The sequence below is a fragment of the Chiloscyllium plagiosum genome, chromosome 51 (genome assembly GCF_004010195.1).
Source record: "Chiloscyllium plagiosum isolate BGI_BamShark_2017 chromosome 51, ASM401019v2, whole genome shotgun sequence".
Lineage (NCBI taxonomy): Eukaryota > Metazoa > Chordata > Chondrichthyes > Orectolobiformes > Hemiscylliidae > Chiloscyllium > Chiloscyllium plagiosum.
In genome coordinates this window covers 883,921-901,569 of record NC_057760.1, presented here as the reverse complement: position 1 = coordinate 901,569, position 17,649 = coordinate 883,921, and the positions used below count along the sequence as shown (strand labels likewise).

The 17,649-nt window shown below is 50.9% G+C and overlaps 2 protein-coding genes across 2 annotated transcripts in view; one reads left to right on the top strand and one right to left on the bottom strand.

The window, feature by feature from the left end:
- Positions 1 to 1,466: 1,466 nt before the first annotated feature.
- On the bottom strand, positions 1,467 to 10,011 carry LOC122544752 (ubiquitin-associated protein 2-like). Its single transcript, XM_043684076.1, has 4 exons — positions 9,853 to 10,011; positions 4,025 to 4,102; positions 2,346 to 2,456; positions 1,467 to 1,652 (listed from the first exon to the last, which is right to left on the bottom strand). The coding sequence occupies exons 1-4, from the start codon at positions 9,940 to 9,942 to the stop codon at positions 1,467 to 1,469; spliced, it is 465 nt and encodes a 154-aa protein (XP_043540011.1). The 5' UTR covers positions 9,943 to 10,011.
- A 1,835-nt stretch (positions 10,012 to 11,846) lies between these two features.
- Positions 11,847 to 17,649, top strand: part of LOC122544751 (ubiquitin-associated protein 2-like) — a 44,871-nt gene continuing 39,068 nt past the window's right edge. Inside the window, exon 1 of the mRNA XM_043684075.1 lies at positions 11,847 to 11,915. Within this exon, the coding sequence (XP_043540010.1) occupies positions 11,847 to 11,915 (69 nt within the window). The remainder of the gene's footprint in view (positions 11,916 to 17,649) is intronic.

Genomic DNA, 17,649 nt, shown 5'->3' with positions numbered 1-17,649 from the left:
TGGGCACTATGGGCAATTTAGCACAGCCAATCCACCCTAACCTGCACATCCCTGGGCACTATGGGCAATTTAGCACAGCCAATCCACCCTAACCTGCACATCCCTGGGCACTATGGGCAATTTAGCACAGCCAATCCACCCTAACCTGCACATCCCTGGGCACTATGGGCAATTTAGCACAGCCAATCCACCCTAACCTGCACATCCATGGGCACTATGGGCAATTTAGCACAGCCAATCCACCCTAACCTGCACATCCCTGGGCACTATGGGCAATTTAGCACGGCTAATCCACCCTAACCTGCATGTCTTTGGACTGTGGGAAGAAACTGGAGCACTCAGAGGAAACCCACGGAAATGCAGGGGAGAATGTGCAAACTCCACACAGACAGTTGCGTGAAGGTGGAACTGAACCGGGGTTCCTTATGCCATGAGGCAGCAGTGCTAACCACTGAGCCGCCCCTGAACTCGCCAACAGTTGGGAGAAGGCTCACTCAACTGATTCAGGGGATGAACGTGCTGGTCTTACAATGAAAGGTTGAGCAGATTGAGACTTGCACCCATTGGAGTTTTGATGATTGGCAGGTGATCTTACAGAAAATAGGAGGAGGCCATTCAGCCCTTCCAGCCTACACCACCATTCAATATCATTATGGCTGATCCTGCAATTTCAGTCTCCTACTCTTGCTTTCTCTGCATATCCCTCGATCCCTTCAACCACAAGGTTCACGTCCAGCTCCCTCTTGAATACATCTCACAAACTGACCCCGACAGCTTTCTGTGGGATGAGAGGCTCCCAACTCTCCGAGAGGTGGAATTCCTCCTCACCTCAGTCCTGAATGGCTAGTGACCCCTAGTTGTGGACTTCCCCAACACTGGGAACATTCTTTGCGCATCACGCCTGTCCAGTTCAATCAGGGTTTTATGTTTCCGAGAGATTCCACACTGTGCGCAGGGATGATCCTTCCCCCCGGTCGGGGCAGGGCAGGGCAGGGGGTGGGGTGGTCCTGGACCAAGGGGGTCAACAGCTTTGGGAGTACAGGGTACATTTCGGACAGAGATGAGGAGAAATGCCACCACTCAACCACTGAAGGCAGCAGAGGCCACACCTCACTCAAAATACATTCCTAGAGGCAAAAGGAGTTGGGGATGGGGGGGGCACAAGGAGAGAATGGGAGCGTGCGTTGACATACAGGATCATCAACTACAATCATATTGAACAGCAGATGGGCTATTGGATGGGCTCGGGGGACCAACTGGTCTCCACCCAGCAGACCAGGGAGAGGCTCCCTCAGGGATTGGTCAAGGCAAATAGTAGGAGATACACTCAAGTGGCAGGCGGGAGCTGGACACACAAGAGGAAGAAACAGAACAATACGCAGAGACTGGAGGGACCGAATGGCCTGTCTCCACGTCTACGTTCCACGCAGGGGTGCAGGGGAGCGGCCAGCCGCCTTGGCACTTTATCAAGGGTACAACTTACACTCCCTGCCCCGGCTTGTGCCCCTGCCTCTCCTCCCTCCGCCCACGCGCCGCCGGCTGAACTCCCGGTCTCTGTCTCGCATTTCTTTGTTCTCCTCGCTGGCCTCCGCCAAGCCGGTCTCCTTCGGGCCTGCCAAACTCTTCTTCTTCCCAACCATTTCCCAAGAATCCTGCACGAGGCAGACAGACAGAGAAGAAACAAAATCAAGCCTCCGCTGGCTGACCCAGACGCAAACCGCGACGCAAAAACGAATGGCAGGGGGCGTCAGGTTTCGTGTGCGCACTTTGGATGGATTCGATCGAGCACCCTACATTACTCTTTGGTGACGTCACGACTACTCCCATTAGCCAAGGAGGCACAGCCGCTCAGTGGTTAGCTCTGCCACCTCTCAGCACCAGGGACCCAGGTTCTGCGTGGAGTTTGCACCTTCTCCCCCCCCACGTTTGCACGGATTTCCTCTGGACGCTCTGGTTTCCTCCCGCAATCCAAAGGCGCGCACGTCAGGGTGGACTGGCCATGAAGCGTCCAGGGAATGTGCGGTTTAGCCACAGTAAACGTGGGGTTATGGGGGATAGGCCCGGCGCAGTCTCCTTGGGCCGAGCGGCCTCCTTCCACGCCGCAGGGAATCTATGATACGCACACCGTTGGGCAGGGTGCAAAATAAGCTCTTCCGATAACTGTTCGGACAAGGTGACAGACCTTGGAGGAGGGATGGAGTGCAGAATGCCGCCAGTGGGACACAGCTCAGGAGGAACAGGAAGGGGTGAGTTAATGGGGGGAAAACATGCAACACAAGGCCAAAGGAGATAACCCAAGCCATTCCCTCATCTCCAAACCCTCAAGTTCTAGATGAAAGCAGTACCGTATCTGGGTTTCCTTCCAAGAGTACATTGATGGCTCTGTTGACGTCACCGTTGCAATCATGGAGAGCAATCATGCATTCGTCCTGATTCTTGCCTGTAATGTCGATCAGCTGCAAGACACAGAGGACACTTGTAGTACTGTCCCATCCCACATTCCCCGAACCCGTAGAAAACGCACAGGTGCGAGGGAGAGAGGCTGCATCAGCCCATCTGGTAACCCACCCTGACGGCCACAGATCCAGGGGAAACCCTCTACGCCTCATTTAACACCCACACAACAGCGAGACAGCTGCAGCCCCCAGTGGGAGTGCACGACGTACAGAAGCAGCCAGAGGCTCTGCTGCCCTGGACGAGTGAACGTTGCTCCCCTGGGTGGTCCGCTCTCTCAGAAAAACAGATACATGCCTCGCAACCTTAAAATGCTGCCAAGTCAGGCGGCCATTCAACCCCGTGTTGGCTCTTTGAAAAGAGTGAGCACAATCTGTCCCCCGGAAGCCCGAAAGGGCTTATGCCCGGAACGTCGACCCTCCTACTCCTCGGATGCTGCCTGACCGGCTGTGCTTTTCCAGCACCACGCTCTTCAACTCTACAAGCACTGATCCAACTTTCCATTTTGAATTTAGCATGGAATCTGTGCGTATTTCACAGCAAGACACCCCCTATGTGAAAATTTGTTTCTTGCGCGAAATATCCTAACTACTATTCCAAGCTCAGGGCTCGTTAAAACAAAACTAAACCCCACCCCACCCCTTTTCTCTTCAAAAAAAGAGTGTCCTCTTTAGGCCTCTCCTCTCAGGAATTTAGAAGAACGAGGAGAGATCAAATTGAGGCATTCAAGATGACAAAAAGTATGGATAAAATAGACATGGGCGGATGCTTCCTTGTGTGGGGCACTCCAGGACAAGAGGTCACAGCCTTAGGATAAGGGGGTGCAAATTTAAAACAGTTGAGAAACGACTTCTCCCAAAGGATTGCAAATCTGTGGAAGTCGCTACCCCAGAGTGCGGTGGATGCTGGGACAGTGAGCAAGTTTAAGGAGGAGTTAGACAAGTTTTTGATTGGTAATTGGTTGAAGGGATATGGGGAGAAGGCAGGAGAATGGGGGCAAGGTGCTATCAGCCCTATTCGAGTGGTGGAGCAGACTCAATGGGTCAACTGGTCTTATTCTGCTCCTATATCTTACTAACCTATGAATTAGTGAACGATCCTGGTGCTGGTTGGAACAGCCTCATTTCCTCAATCAAATCCCCCCCCCCCCCCCCCCCCCCCCCCCCCCCTCCCCCCCCCCCCCCCCCCCCCCTCCTCCTCTTCCCCCCCCCCCCTCCCAACCACCCTCCAATTTCAACGCCTCGACTCCACTTCCTTCTTCACTTTCCCCACTCCAAGAACAGCGATCACAGCCACCCTGTGCGAACCGTAAACACCTGACACCGCCCTCCTTCGCAGCTTCTCAATTCTGGAGCGGAAATGTTGTGGCTTCAAACTTGCTCATGAATAGGTCACCTAATGATCTTGACGTGGAATGCAACGACGAAAGGCAATTCTGAACCACACTTCACAAGCTTGTGGAATAAAACTGCCTTTGATGTTGAGTCCGTGAGGCCGAACCCGTCTGGTGCCGCAGGTGGGGGGTGCCAGATCAGTTGTCTGAACTCTATTTGCCTCCAGTACGACTAACCTGCTTTACTTTCTCCTCGAAGTCAGCGTCATTGTGGTCTGAAATCATCTGTGCAATTCGTATCTGCTCTGCTGTAGCCTCCAGAAAGGGGCAGAAGGAAACAGAGAAGAAGCCCTTAGTGACAGACCAAGAACGAGGAGCAAGACGGTCACATTTGCACAGCTATCCCGCCAAAAGCACACCAGTCTCCTTCCATCCTCGAGTTTTTAATCTAGCACCTCCCTTCGGTGTTAGGTCCCATGACAAAATGATTGAGTGTTCCACGGTCACTAACCCCTCCACCCCGTTTGCAATCTCTCATTTGGAAGAGGGTGCGGTTATCCTGCACTCCTGATCGAATTTATGGATTTATCTATCAGAAGTCCGGGGGGGGGGGGGGGGGGAAGAGGCGTGGAAAGGCGGTGTGTACCAAGTTTAAATTCACACAACGCCAGGTTGTAGTCTAACTGGTTTCATTGGAAGCACTAGCTTTCGGAGTGCTGCTCCTTCATCAGGTGGTTGTGAAGGAACAGCGCTCCAAAGGCTAGTGTTTCCAAACTTTGTACACCCCAGTCCCATACTGGCATCTCCAAATCATGGGTACCAAGTTTGGATGATCAGCTGTCATCATGTTGAATGGGCCTGGAAGGGCCAAATGGACCCCCTCCTATTTCCTACGAAGTGTCTATTCGGTTAGCTCAGTCGGTCGGACAGCTGGCTTGTGATACAGTGTGACACCAACTGGGGTGGGGCTCCATTCCAGAGGTTACCGTGAAGACGGCTGATTCTCACCCTCAGATTAAACTCACCATTGGTCGCCTCTCACTAAGTAGCCCTGTGGTCTCGGCAGACTCGCCCTATGTCGACAGTGCCCTAGCATTTAGTTCTGGTCTACCTCTCCCTGCCATCTCTGCACTAAACCTTTGAATTTTAAGTTTCAGAGAGGAGCCCTAGCGGCCTGCTCTGACTTTAGTTACTGTGCTAACTTCTGGTGAAACTGCATCACTCAACTGGGTGGCTGTGGTGGTGGTTGGGGGGCCATTTGAGGCAAATGTGTTCACATAAATCGAACCCGTGGTGCCAGAGTGAGTCACAAGCATTGCTCGATTCTGTGGTACTTTGAGGTTTGGCAACAGGGCCCAGAAGGATCTCTACCCCTCAGGCCCCCATCTGAAACAGGAGCCAAACTAAACGCTCCGTCACCCACACAGTGCACACAGATCGCCTGCAGCTTGCCTCACAAGGGGAAGCGGCTCCTCGACGCAGACCAAAGCGCAGAGTTCGAGGCCGCGGGGTACACCCGCGCACGTTTTCCAAATGCGGCAGAGCAGACAGAGGTGGTGAGACGAGAGGGGTCACGGTCTCGCAAGTGCAGGCGCCGAAGGCAAAAGCTCCAGGGAGCGATGCCGGACCTTTGCAAGGTGGCATTTGGGCCTCAAGGTGGAGCGCTGAGGTGCAGCAGAGGGTGACTACACTTCATGTGGTCAGCAAGATTTACTGGAATGGCAGGAGTTCGGTTATTGCAGAGACTGGGAAGTTTTCTCCTGAAGAGCAGCGGCGCTTTGGGGGATTCAGGATCAATAGCAGGCTTAAGAGTCATAGAGATGTACAACTTCGGTCCAACTTGTCCAGGTATCCTAAACTCATCCAGTCCCATTTGCCAGCACTTGGCCCATATCCCTCCAAGGAGGAGAAAGTGAGGACTGCAGATGCTGGAGACCAGAGGTGAAAAATGTGGTGCTGGAAAAACACAGCAGGCCAGGCAGCATCCGAGGAGCAGGAGAATTGACGATTCTCCTGCTCCTCGGATGCTGCCTGGCCTGCTGTGTTTTTCCAGCACCACATTTTTCACCTCTGGTCTCCAGCATAAGCTCGTACCATACACGCACCACCCTCTGTGAGAAAAAGTTGTCTCTTTTATATCTTTCCCCTCTCACCCTAAACCTCTAGTTCTGGACACCCCCCACCCTAAGGAAAAGAACTTGACTTTTTTTTAATTCTATCCACGTCCCCTCATGATTTTATAAGCCTCCATAAGGTCACCCCTCAGCCTCTGATGCTCCAGAGAAAACAGCCCCAGCCTATTCAGCCTCTCCCTGTAGCTCAAACCCTCCAACCCGGCAACATTTCCTTAAATTGTTTCTGAACCCTTAGCATACGTCCCTTCATTGCTCAAATGTTTGAGTTTAAGTGTTGGGATGCTACGTTGAGGTTGTACAAGACTTTTGAGACCTCTTCTGGAGGGCAGTTCTCGTCTTCCTGGTACAGGAAGGATATTGAGCAAGGGAGGGTGCAGAAGAGATTTACCAAAAACTTGCCAGGAATGAATGGTTTGAATTAATAGGAGAGGCTGGATGGATTGGGACTTTCCTTTCCCCATAGAGTGTAGGAGGTTGAGAGGTGACTTTAGAGGCTTATAAAATCATGAGGGGTATAGATAAGGTGAACGGCACCCATGTTTTCCCTCGGGTGGGGGGGGGGGGGGCGGGATGTATTTTTTTTAAGGTGAGAGGAGAGAAATTTTAAAAAGACGAGGGGCAACCTTGGGTTTTATTTTTTTTTTAAACAGAGTGTGGTTCGCCTGAACTTCCTGAGGAGGTGGAGGATGTGGGTACAGTTACAACATTAGAGTCATAGAGATGTACAGCATGGAAACAGACCCTTCGGTCCAACCCGTCCATGCCGACCAGATATCCCAACCCAATCTCGTCCCACCTGCCAGCACCCGACCCATATCCCTCCAAACTCTTCCTAAAGTCATTTGAATAAGTGCATGAAGAGAAGAGGTTTGAAGGGATATGGAGTAAGCGAAGGCAGGGGTGGGGCTAGTTTAGTTTGGGATTATGGTTGGCCTGGACTGGTTGGACCCAGAGGTCTGATTCTGTCTGTTGGACTGCAACAGCAGACTGGGGAGGGGCATAAACTTTGTTCTGGCACGTCATCAGGTCCCAGACGTTTTAAAGGCAATTGACTGAAGAGCAAAGGAACACAAATATTTTTAAAGGGGAGTTGAAGTCTTGAAAAAGATGCGGCGGCGATTTAACAGGAAGTGCAGAGGGCAAAGAGATCTGTAGCTGGAGAGGACTGATCCACGTGGAAGTGGACAGAACGTTGGGATCTGAAGGAACTGAAACTGAAATCGCTCATCAGGGCATGCAGCATCCGCAGAGAAAAAATTAATGTTTTGAGGGGTCACTGGACTCAAAACGCGAGGTCTGCTTTCTTGCTACAGATGCTGCAAGAGCTGCTGAGTTTCTCCAGCCAATTGTGTCTCAGATTTACAGCACATGCACTTCTTTAAAATAAAAGGAATCAAAGAACCAGGATTATATCCAAATGAAGTGATTGTGTTTCAGGATCCGACTACAAACTCCATCGGTGTCAGGTTCTGCAGCACATGTATATCATCCCGTTCTGATTGTTACCCTTGTGTATCTCCTGTCCCAAAAGGTACTCAGCAGCCTTGAGCTGGGTAAGGATTTTAGTGGGCAAAGTATTCTAGCCCTTGGCCCTGAGCAGTTGTAGCTGGGCGCACGATCAAGGTCAGCGCCAATACAGATAAGGCACCTGAGGCCTGTGACCAGTGGAGTGCCACAAGGATCGGTGCTGGGTCCACTGCTTTTCATCATTTACAGAAATGATTTGGACATGAACCTAAGAGGTATAGTTAATTAGTTTGTAGATGACACCAAAATTGGAGGTGTAGAGAACAGTGATGTTTACCTCAGATTACAGTGGGATATTGCTCAGATGGGCCAATGGGCTGAGGAGAGGCTGATGGCTGAGGATTCAGATAAATGCGAGGTGCTGCATTTTGGGAAAGCAAATCAGACCAGGATTTATACACTTCCTGGTAAGGTCCTGGGGAGTGCTGCCGAACAAAGAGACCTTGCAGTGCAGATTCACAGCTCCTTGACAGTGGAGTCACATGTAAACAGGAGAGCAAAAAAAGCATTTGGTACGCTTGATTTTACTAGTCAATGCGCTGAGTATAGGAATTGGGAGGTCATGTTGTGGCTGTACAGGACATTGGTTTGGCCACTTTTGGAATACTGTGTTCAACTCTGGTCTCCCTACTACAGGAAGGATGTTTAACTTGAAAGGCTGCAGAAATTATTTATGAGGATGCTTCTAGGATTAGAGGGTTTGAGCTACAGGGAGAAGCTGAATAGGCTGGGGCTATTTTCCCTGGAGTGTCGCAGGCTAAGGGGGTGACTTTATACAAGTTCATAAAAATCATGAGGGGCATGGATAGGGTGAAGAGCAAAGGGCTCCTCCCCAGGGGAGGGGAGACCAGGACTAGGCGCCAGGGGTTTAAGGTGAGAGGGGAAAGATTTGAAGGAGACTTAGGGAGGAACTTTTTCATGCAGAGGGTGGTACGTGTATGGAATGAGCTGCCAGAGGAAATGGTGGAGGCTGGTACAATGACAGCATTTAAAAGACACCTAGATTGACATAAGAACAAAGAAAAGAAAAAGTACAACGAAGGAACAGGCCTTCCAGCCTTCACCGATCATCATGCTCTAATTAAGACTACCAAAAGAACAAAATTTCTGCCTTTATTCATCCCGTATCCCTACATTCCCACCCTATTCATCTAACCATCCAGACGAGTCTTAAATATCACCAAAGTGCCTGCTTTCACCACCTCTTGGGCAGTGCATTCCACCCTCCCACCACTCTCCGCATGAAAAAGCTGCTCTCTCTCGTATCTCCCTTAAGCTTGCCCCCCCCCCCACTCTCGCCTTGAACCGGTGTCCCCTTGTAATTGAAACTTAAAACCCTGGGAAAAAGGCTCTGACTATCCACACTATCTACGCCTCATCAGGTCTCCTCTCAGCCATCCTCTTTCCAGATCCCCATAGCCTCGAGACCAAATAAGAGTAGGAAGGGTTTACAGGGATATGGGCCAAATGGGACTAGGTGAATTTAGGGGATATGGTCAGCATGGACGAGTTGGACTGGAGGGTCTGTTTCTGTGCTGTACGACTCTATAACTCTATCTTACCTTCGACATCAGAGAACACTTATGTGAACACTGATTCCAAGCCACACCTTCCCTCTCACTCTCTGGCATGTCCCTACCTGCCAACTTGCCTCAGCAAACACCAATTAAACTCTGACTGACCTGAGCTGGATGTGCTTACAGGAGCAACTTCGAGAGAGTCTCGTGCCAACAGGAAACCAAAACGAACAGAAGCCCAACAGAGAAAACAGTACAAGACTCCAGCAGAGAGAGGAACCACCACTGAGCAAGGTTTGTGCTGAATTTCTTGTCTGCACCCCCCAGGACACTGATTCAACTTTGCAACACAGCTCCAGAAGCAGTAGAGACCTCCTCTGGCACCTCAAACTGAGGGGGCATTCATCTGTAGCATGATTGGCAGACTATGTAAACAGAGTAGATGGACGGTTGCCCTCCCTGGACACGGGCAGAATCTGATAGCACAGAATAACTGCTACTGAACCAGAACAAATAGTGCGATGTCTCACCACCTGATATTATTTTGCTACTGCTGTCTGCAGCCACAGACGCACTCCATTAATCAGATCTCGCTCAGAGGGACAACCAGGGTTCAATCGCTGTGTTTGAAGGGAAGTCAACAGGCGGAAACATGCTTGGCAATTCCAGGTACACACAGTCAGCGACAGAAAAGAAAGCTTCGGGAACATGCTGTCTGAGACTCCTCCTGAGGGCAACCACCTCACCAACTGATGCTGTCTAGACCAAAACCAGAGGCCAACATTGCAGACTGAGATGGAAGCTACAGGCGCCCAGAGAGGGAGGTAGATCTGGAAGGACACGCGGCAGGAGTATGTGACTCCCCTCCCCCACAAAAAATAATTACCTGTGGCCGCTGTTTCTGCTGTGGCTGATTCTGCGTTTGTGTCTGATCCCAGTTGCCCCGGGCTCGATTCGGGCCCACCGATGTCATCATTTACAGTATATACAAATAACAGTATTTACAAGGTACAAACCTACACAGGGGAAAGAGAGAGAGGAACAAATAAAAAGGTGGCCCCAAAACACAATACATTGATTTATTTCGCGCCCCCCCCCCCACAGTGAATGTCTGTCACTGGCAAAGTCTGTGCCTTTTTTTTTAAACTCCTCCTTAACTGAATGGCTTACAAGGACACACAAGGGTGGAGCACATTGCTGTGGGTTCGGATTCACACATCCCTAAGAACCCAGCGAGTCTGCTCCCCCATTCAATGAGATCGTGGCTGATCCGATTATCCTCAACTCCACTTATCCGCCTTTTCCCCATATTCCTCGATTCCCTTGCTGATTAAAAAATCTCTCTCTCAGCCCTGAATATACTTAACCTCAACAGCCCTCTGCAGCAAAGCATTCCACAGATTCACTCCCATCTCAGATGGGATTCCTCCTCATCTCGGTCTTACCTCGGACTACACCCGCTGGTCCTCGACTCTCCTACACAAGGGCAAACAAACTCTCTGCATCCCCCCTATCAGTTTTCCCCCAAAGAATCTTGTATGTTTTGATAAGATCGCCCCTCATCCTTGTAGACCTTTGAGCTACAGGCCCCAACCTACACAACCTCTACTCGTAAGACAATCCCTCCAGCCCCAGGATCAGCCGAGTGAACCTTCTCCAGTGCCCTATCTTTTATTTTTACATAAAGGGCCCAAAACTGTTCAGTGTTCCAATTGTGGTCTGTCCAGTGCCTTAGAAAAGCCTCTCTCCAATTATATGCAATGCTTTTGAAACAAAATTCCACTTGCCTTCCCTATTACCCACTGAACTTGGGTGCTAACTTTTTTTTCCCCCCGTGATTCACAGACCAGGTCTCCCAAACCCCTCTGTTGGAGTTTTCTGATGTCTGTCCTGACTTAAATAACATTCAGCTCTTCTGTTCTTCCGGACAAAATGTGCAACCTCAACCCCGCATTATATTTCATCTGCCAATCGTGACCCATTCCCACAACGCCCAACAGCATCTGTGTCGTCCTCATCACTTGCCTTCCGGCCTATCTTTGAGTCACCCGCAGAACTGTCTGTAGCCCTTTTCACTTTCACATTCACAGGTGGGACGAGAACTCCCCATACAGCGCACAGAACCACAAGGAGCACTTGTTCTCAGGACAAAGGCTAGGCCATCCCAGACTGGAAGCAAGTTCTTTACTCAAAAGGTCGTAAACGGGGAAATTTCGGACCCGTTACAGGGCTGCAAAACGCTCAGGCAGGGACTCGAGAGTCTCCAGGGCGCTCTGAGAGAAGGGAAGCCAATTTGAGCTGGAAGCGGAATGTCAGCTGATATTACAGGGCGACCGCGTATCTGCAGAATCATTTTCTGCCGTTTCAGTTACCCGCGGATGACCACGCCTGGAACATATCATACGGAACCAGGAGGATACGGTTCCCAATGAAATGAATGGGTTCACTCCTGTCTGTGGTTTCAGGTCCTGGGACGTAATCCACACGGGTATGTGGGAGGGGGGGGGGGGGAGGAGGAAATTACCGTATAATGACCAGAGGCAATCTTGAAGGGCCGATCAATCCCTTGTTCAGGTTATGCCTTCGATCTCTGGGAAACCAAATGTCATCATACAGGTTTCACTTGCCTTGAGCATTTTTTAAAAAAAAATAAAGCGTTGCAGTGCCCTGGAATTTTCCAAGCTAGATTCCTCAACGCAAAATATTTAAGCTGTGTACATCTCAAACGTCATGCGTTTAGCTCAAACGCGCCAGTGCGGGAACCAATAACCACTGGTTATTGGACTGTCTTCACCCAGGCTTGTCCCGAGAGGATCTGAGCTGCGCTCCCTGGGAGTTCTGCGGCAACTCAACGGACGCGGTCAACCTTCGCAGGGAGACATGCTTGCTGCGATCCAGGAACCGCGAGGTCTCTCCAGCGGCGTTCTCCACGTGGCCAATTTTGAGATGGTGCTACATCTATCCTTTGGGGGGGGGGGGGGGGGGGGTTCAGAAAGCTGTCCAAAAGCGTCAGGAGGACTTAAATGGCGTGGGGGTTGAGGTTGAGGGGTTGTTTCCCCCGTCGTGGAGGGGAATCTAGAAACAAGGTTTTAGAACAAAGAGGTCTTCTTCCTTTTAAGACGGGGAGGAAATTCTCCTCTCAGATGGTCAGGAGTCTCGAATTCACTCCCCCACGACAGCGGTGCAGGGATCTGCGCGAGGGTGAGTTTTCGTGGGCGAGAGTGTGGAAGGTTATGTGGAGGGGCAGGCAGGAAAGTTATGTGGAGGGGCAAGCAGTAGTGAGCTTTCTGAACGACCTCCTCCTGCTCCTGTGGTTAAGGTTACGTGGACCACACAAGCCGGGACTGAGCTTAGCAAGTCCAGGAAGGTCAACCCAAGGTCGGTGCTTCAAGTGGAGGGGGAAATCAGCAAGGTCAGAGGCAGGAAACGAGGTCAACCTTCTCCGTGATGGCCCACAGTTTAATCTCTGGCAAGGCTGCTCTGGAGGAGCTCAGCTCGCCCACCTTTGACTGAGGGAGAACAAGGGCCCGTCAATGGGGAAGCAACTGATCCTGCCACAAGGACAGGAAGCAACAGTTCACCCACCTCAATCAAGAATTGTATCCCCATGACAAAACGATCAGGACAGGCCATCAAGAGGCTGTCAACAAAAGCAACTAATTCACAGGGGTTTCGAGAATCCCTGAACTGATTACTGGCGGGTCTCGTTTCCCTGATCTGCTTCTCAAACAACCAGCATTGCCCTGAGGGTGGTTACTGACCAGGAAGGGTGGCACGGTGGCTCTGGCGCTCAATAGAACACACACACACCCTACTGTTAGCTAACCAAACCAGCTTCACTATGATACAAGACTTTACCACAACAATAAAATTAATTTAATGATGATGCCCGCACTGTTGTAAAATCATGGTGAAAAGAAAACTTAGCCTGAGGGCAGCACGGTGGCTCAGTGGTTAGCACTGCTGCCTCTCAGCACTAGGGACCCGGGTTCGATTCCCCCCTTGGGTGACTGTCTGTGTGGAGTTTGCACATTCTCCCAGTGTCTGCGTGGGTTTCCTCCGGGTGCTCCGGTTCCCCCCCACCACGGTCCAAGGATTAGGGTGAATTGGCCATGCTAAATTACCCCATCGTGTTCAGGGGTGTGTAGATGTGTATTAGTCGGGGTAAATGTAGAGTAATGGGGAATGGGATACTCAGAGGTTGTGTGTGGATTTGTTGGGCTCAAGGGCCTGTAGGGACTCTTTGAAACCACACAAGCAGAGTGCCTACAGGAGCGGGTCAGAGGCTGGGAATCCTGCAGTGAGTAATTCCCCTCCTGTCTACCATTGACAAGGCACAAGTCAGGAAGAGTGCAGCTCCAACAACACTCAAAGCTCGACACCACCCAGGACAAAGCAGCCCCCGCTTGGTTGGCACCGCACCCATAAGCATCTACTCCCTCCACCAACGACGCTCCAAGATGCACTGCAGTGACTCAGCAAGGCTCCTCAGACAGCACCTTCCAAACCAGTGACCTCTACCCCCCAGAAGGGCAAAGAGAGCTGACGCAGGGGACAACATAATTACAGCAGCAAAGTTCAGAAAAATGCACAAGGTCCCCCCAGCGCCCACCCTCTGACCCTCTGTGGTGGGGACTCAAGCCCATGGCCTTTCAAGTTAGGGACACAAATGCTACGCCCACTGAGTCATAGGCAGCACCCAGAAGCAGAAAGGAGTAAGAAGATCCGTAAATCTTCTGGTCTGAGCCAAATGCTACCAAAAATGTGCCGCATCCAACACAGTACCGTAGTAGCTCCAGCCCAATCAGCAAACGGGAACGAGACTAGAAACGTTCACTCGCTTGAGTTTCTCTTAACAGTCCTAAGGTCAACAGGGACTCGTAGCAAGAAATATTGCTGGGCAGTGATGACCAAATTCTGGACACTGCAGTGCGTGAGCTCTGCTTGTAGGGGGGGCTTGGGCTTTGCTCTCAACATTCGGAACAAGGTGAATACTGCTGGGATTGAGGGGCAGGAAGGCTGCCTCACATGTAGACATTTCATTCCTCCTGCACAAGGTGCGATCAAAGAGCTAAAATTCAAACCAAGGACTTCCTTCAAAAATCTAAGATGGGCAAAGGGTTGATCCAGTATCTACATGAAATAGCAACATTTTAAAATGACGCTCACAAACCAATCCTTTGACTGCAACCTCTAAGCATCCACCATCCCAAAGTGGTCTGAGCAGAGAGTCACCAATTGACTGGGAGGGGAAACGGGCCTCTAAAAGGTATCAGCCTCACGTTCTCGCCATCACTTAGGGCACCTGCTTTGTCCTCCGTGACCCCAATTGACTTAATATGTCCTTCAGCTGAGACCCTCATCCTGTTACCTCGCCACTACACCCCCTCCACATCTCTTACCACTGCCATGCCCCAACAACCTCCCTCCTCCAGCCCCCTACACTTCCCTCTTATCTGTCACCTCCTCCAGCGCCCGACACCCCTCTCATCTGACAACTCCTCCAGCCTGCTGCACCCCCTCAAGCCCTTGCCTTGTCACCTCATCCAGCACCTCTATCCCCAGCGTCACCTTCTCTAGTCCCCTACACTTCCGCTGTCATCGCCTCCAGATCCCTAAACCCCGGCCCGGTCACCTCTGCCAGCTCCCGTACAATCCCTCCTGATCTGTCACCTCCTCTAGCCCTCCACACAACTGTTCCTTATCCATCAGCTCCTCTAGACCCCACTCCCATCCCAACCTATGTCACTTCCACCAGCACCCCCGCCCACAGCCCCTCCCTATCTGTCACCTCTTCAGCGATCTCGTCACTGCTCTTGAGTCTGGCCTCTTGGATTTTGCCACTGCCCCCGAGACTGCCTGGCCAAACCTTCACTTGCCTGAACCCTGGCCTCTGGAACTCAGGCCTGAAACCTCTCCACCTCTACTTCCTCCTTCAAACAGACTTCTTCAAGTCTACATCGGCAACAGGCTCTCAGCTCAGCAGGTGGCCTGGTGTTGCACTTCAATGGAAGAGCCTGCCTGGAGGCACCTTGAGACTTCACAGAGAAGGCACTACACACAGGTTGTAGCTGCTGCTCGCTGACCGTGGTCAGTGCTGAGAGACAACAAATGAGCAGACCAAAGACATGGAGATCAATGGAAACTCAGCCTGGCACGCCAGTTTATAATGCAAGAGGCCCACAATTTGGAAAACGTTTGTTTGTGACTGTTAGAGATCTCAAGGGTGCGCAATGTTTACCTTCGATGCTTGAACCAGAGAGTCACAGAATCCCTACAGTGAGGAACCGGGCCATTTGGGCCACTGAGTGCACACTGTCACCCAGATCCAGCCCACCCACCGACCTCCGTAACCCTGCTCTTGCTATGACTAACCGACCTATGGCCTACACATCCCTGGGACACGACAGGACAGTTTAGCATGGCCAATCCACCCTAACCTGCACATCCCTGGACAGACTTCTTCAAGTCTACATCGGCAACGGGCTCTCAGCTCAGCAGGTGGCCTGGTGTTGCACTTCAATGCAAGAGGCCCACAATTTGGAAAACGTTTGTTTGTGACTGTTAGAGATCTCAAGGGTGCGCAATGTTTAACCTGCACATCCCTGGGCACTATGGGACAATTTAGCATGGCCAATCCACCCTAACCTACACATCCCTGGGCACTGCAGGACAATTTAGCATGGCCAATCCACCCTAACCTGCACATCCCTGGGCACTATGGGACAATTTCCCACGGCCAATCCACCCTAACCTGCATATCTATGGACTGTGGGAGAAAACTACAGTACTCAGAGGAAACCCACGTAGACAAGGGGGGGGGAGAATGTGCAAATTTGACAGACAGTCATCTGAGGGCAGAACCGAATCCGGATCTCTGATGCTGGGAGGAAGCAGAGCTAACCACTGAGCCACCGCACCGCTTGAGGTAGAGACTGGAACTGACTTGAAGCTACCTCACTTTGAATCAACCCCCACCCCCCCGCCTTGCAAAAACAAAATTGCTACGTTTAAAAAATAGCCAAGAAAGTCAAAAGAAGTGTAAATGCACAAATAAGTATAAAAATACTGCCCAAAGCAGAATGTCTGCAAACACAACCAACTTGAAATTTTATAAAATCCACACCCCACTGTTCTGTGTTGTCCTTTCTGCTTCTCTGATCACCACGATAGATCCCTATTCCTCTCCCCCTCACATGTTTATCCAGCTTCCCCTTTGTCGCCTCACTGCTCTTAGACTCGACTGCTCCCCGTGGGAGTGAAGCCTTGCATCCTCCCCCGTTCCTGTGGGGAGCGTGTCTCCACATTCTCCCCGTAGGAGACCCAATCTTGCCTTCCTCTGGAGCAAGACATTTCTCTCAAACTCCCCGTTGAATTCGAGTGACCATCTTACACTGATGGTTCACCCACACGATTTGTCAAAGCCCCTGTCAATCTTACAGCCAAGAAGACAGTCAAAATGAGAGCACAAGCTCAGGGGGTCTGTCAGTTGACCCCCAAGATAAATGACTGCAGAATATCTCCACAACTCAAAAATGTTCTGAACAACACAACTGGACACCGTTAAACCAACTACCGCATGCTTCCAGGGGTTTAAGCATCACAGACATCGATGTGGTCCAAACTAGAGTAGTTTGGCTTTGTTTGAAGTATGAAATCCACAATTTTCTTTTCATTCATTCTCAGGATGAGGACATTGCAGGCCTGGCCAGCATTTGCTGCCTACCCCTAATTGTCCAGATGGCAGTCAGATGTACAGAGCCTTCGGTCCAACCAATAACCCAACCCAATCTAGTCCCACCTGCCCAAGAGTCAGCCACATCACTGTGGGTCTGGAGTCAGGTGAAGGCCAGACCAGGGAAGAATGGGAATTTCAGAAAGATAAGATAAGCGATTCAGCGCAGGAACAGGCCCTTCAGCCTGCCAAGCCTGTGCCAATCATCACACCCTAACCAATAACCCTTCTGCCCTTATTCAGTCCATATCACTATCCCCTCCCTACCCACACACCCATCCATATGCCCCTTAAACGTCACCAATGTGCCTGCTGCCAGCACCTGTTCTGGCAGTGCGTTCCAGGGTCCAACCACTCCCTGCGTGAAAAACTTCCCTCACACATCTCCCTTAAACTTGTCCCCTCTGACCTGTGTCCCTCTTGTAACTGATACTTCAACCATGGGAAAAGCCAGATGGGACTTTCTACCAATCATCATTAGACCTTCAATTCCAGATTTCTACTGAATTCAAATTTCACCACCTGCTTCAGCGGGATTCGAACCCAGGTCCCCAGAATAATACTCTGGATCAGTAGACTAGTAATAACATCACGAGGCTGCCTCCTCCCCTACGAACTTTTGTTCCTTTCTTATTTGGAGGGTTGAACTGTCGAATGAACCACTCAAGTTTCTGAACAACAACCCCAACGTGGAGCCTTCAGGATACACGGCATGCCGTGAGATGGAACCATACAATCCGCTTTCCTACTCTATCTCCGATGAGATAACTCACGAGAGGGGGACTTGGATACAGAGCTTATTTATGTCCCTCATAATTTTATAAACCTCTATGGTCAACCCTCAACCTCCTACGCTCCAGTGAAAAAAGACCCAGCCTTTCCCTACAACTCTCACCCTCCACTCCCAGCAACATCCTGGTAAATCTCTTCCAAACGCTCTCCAGCTTA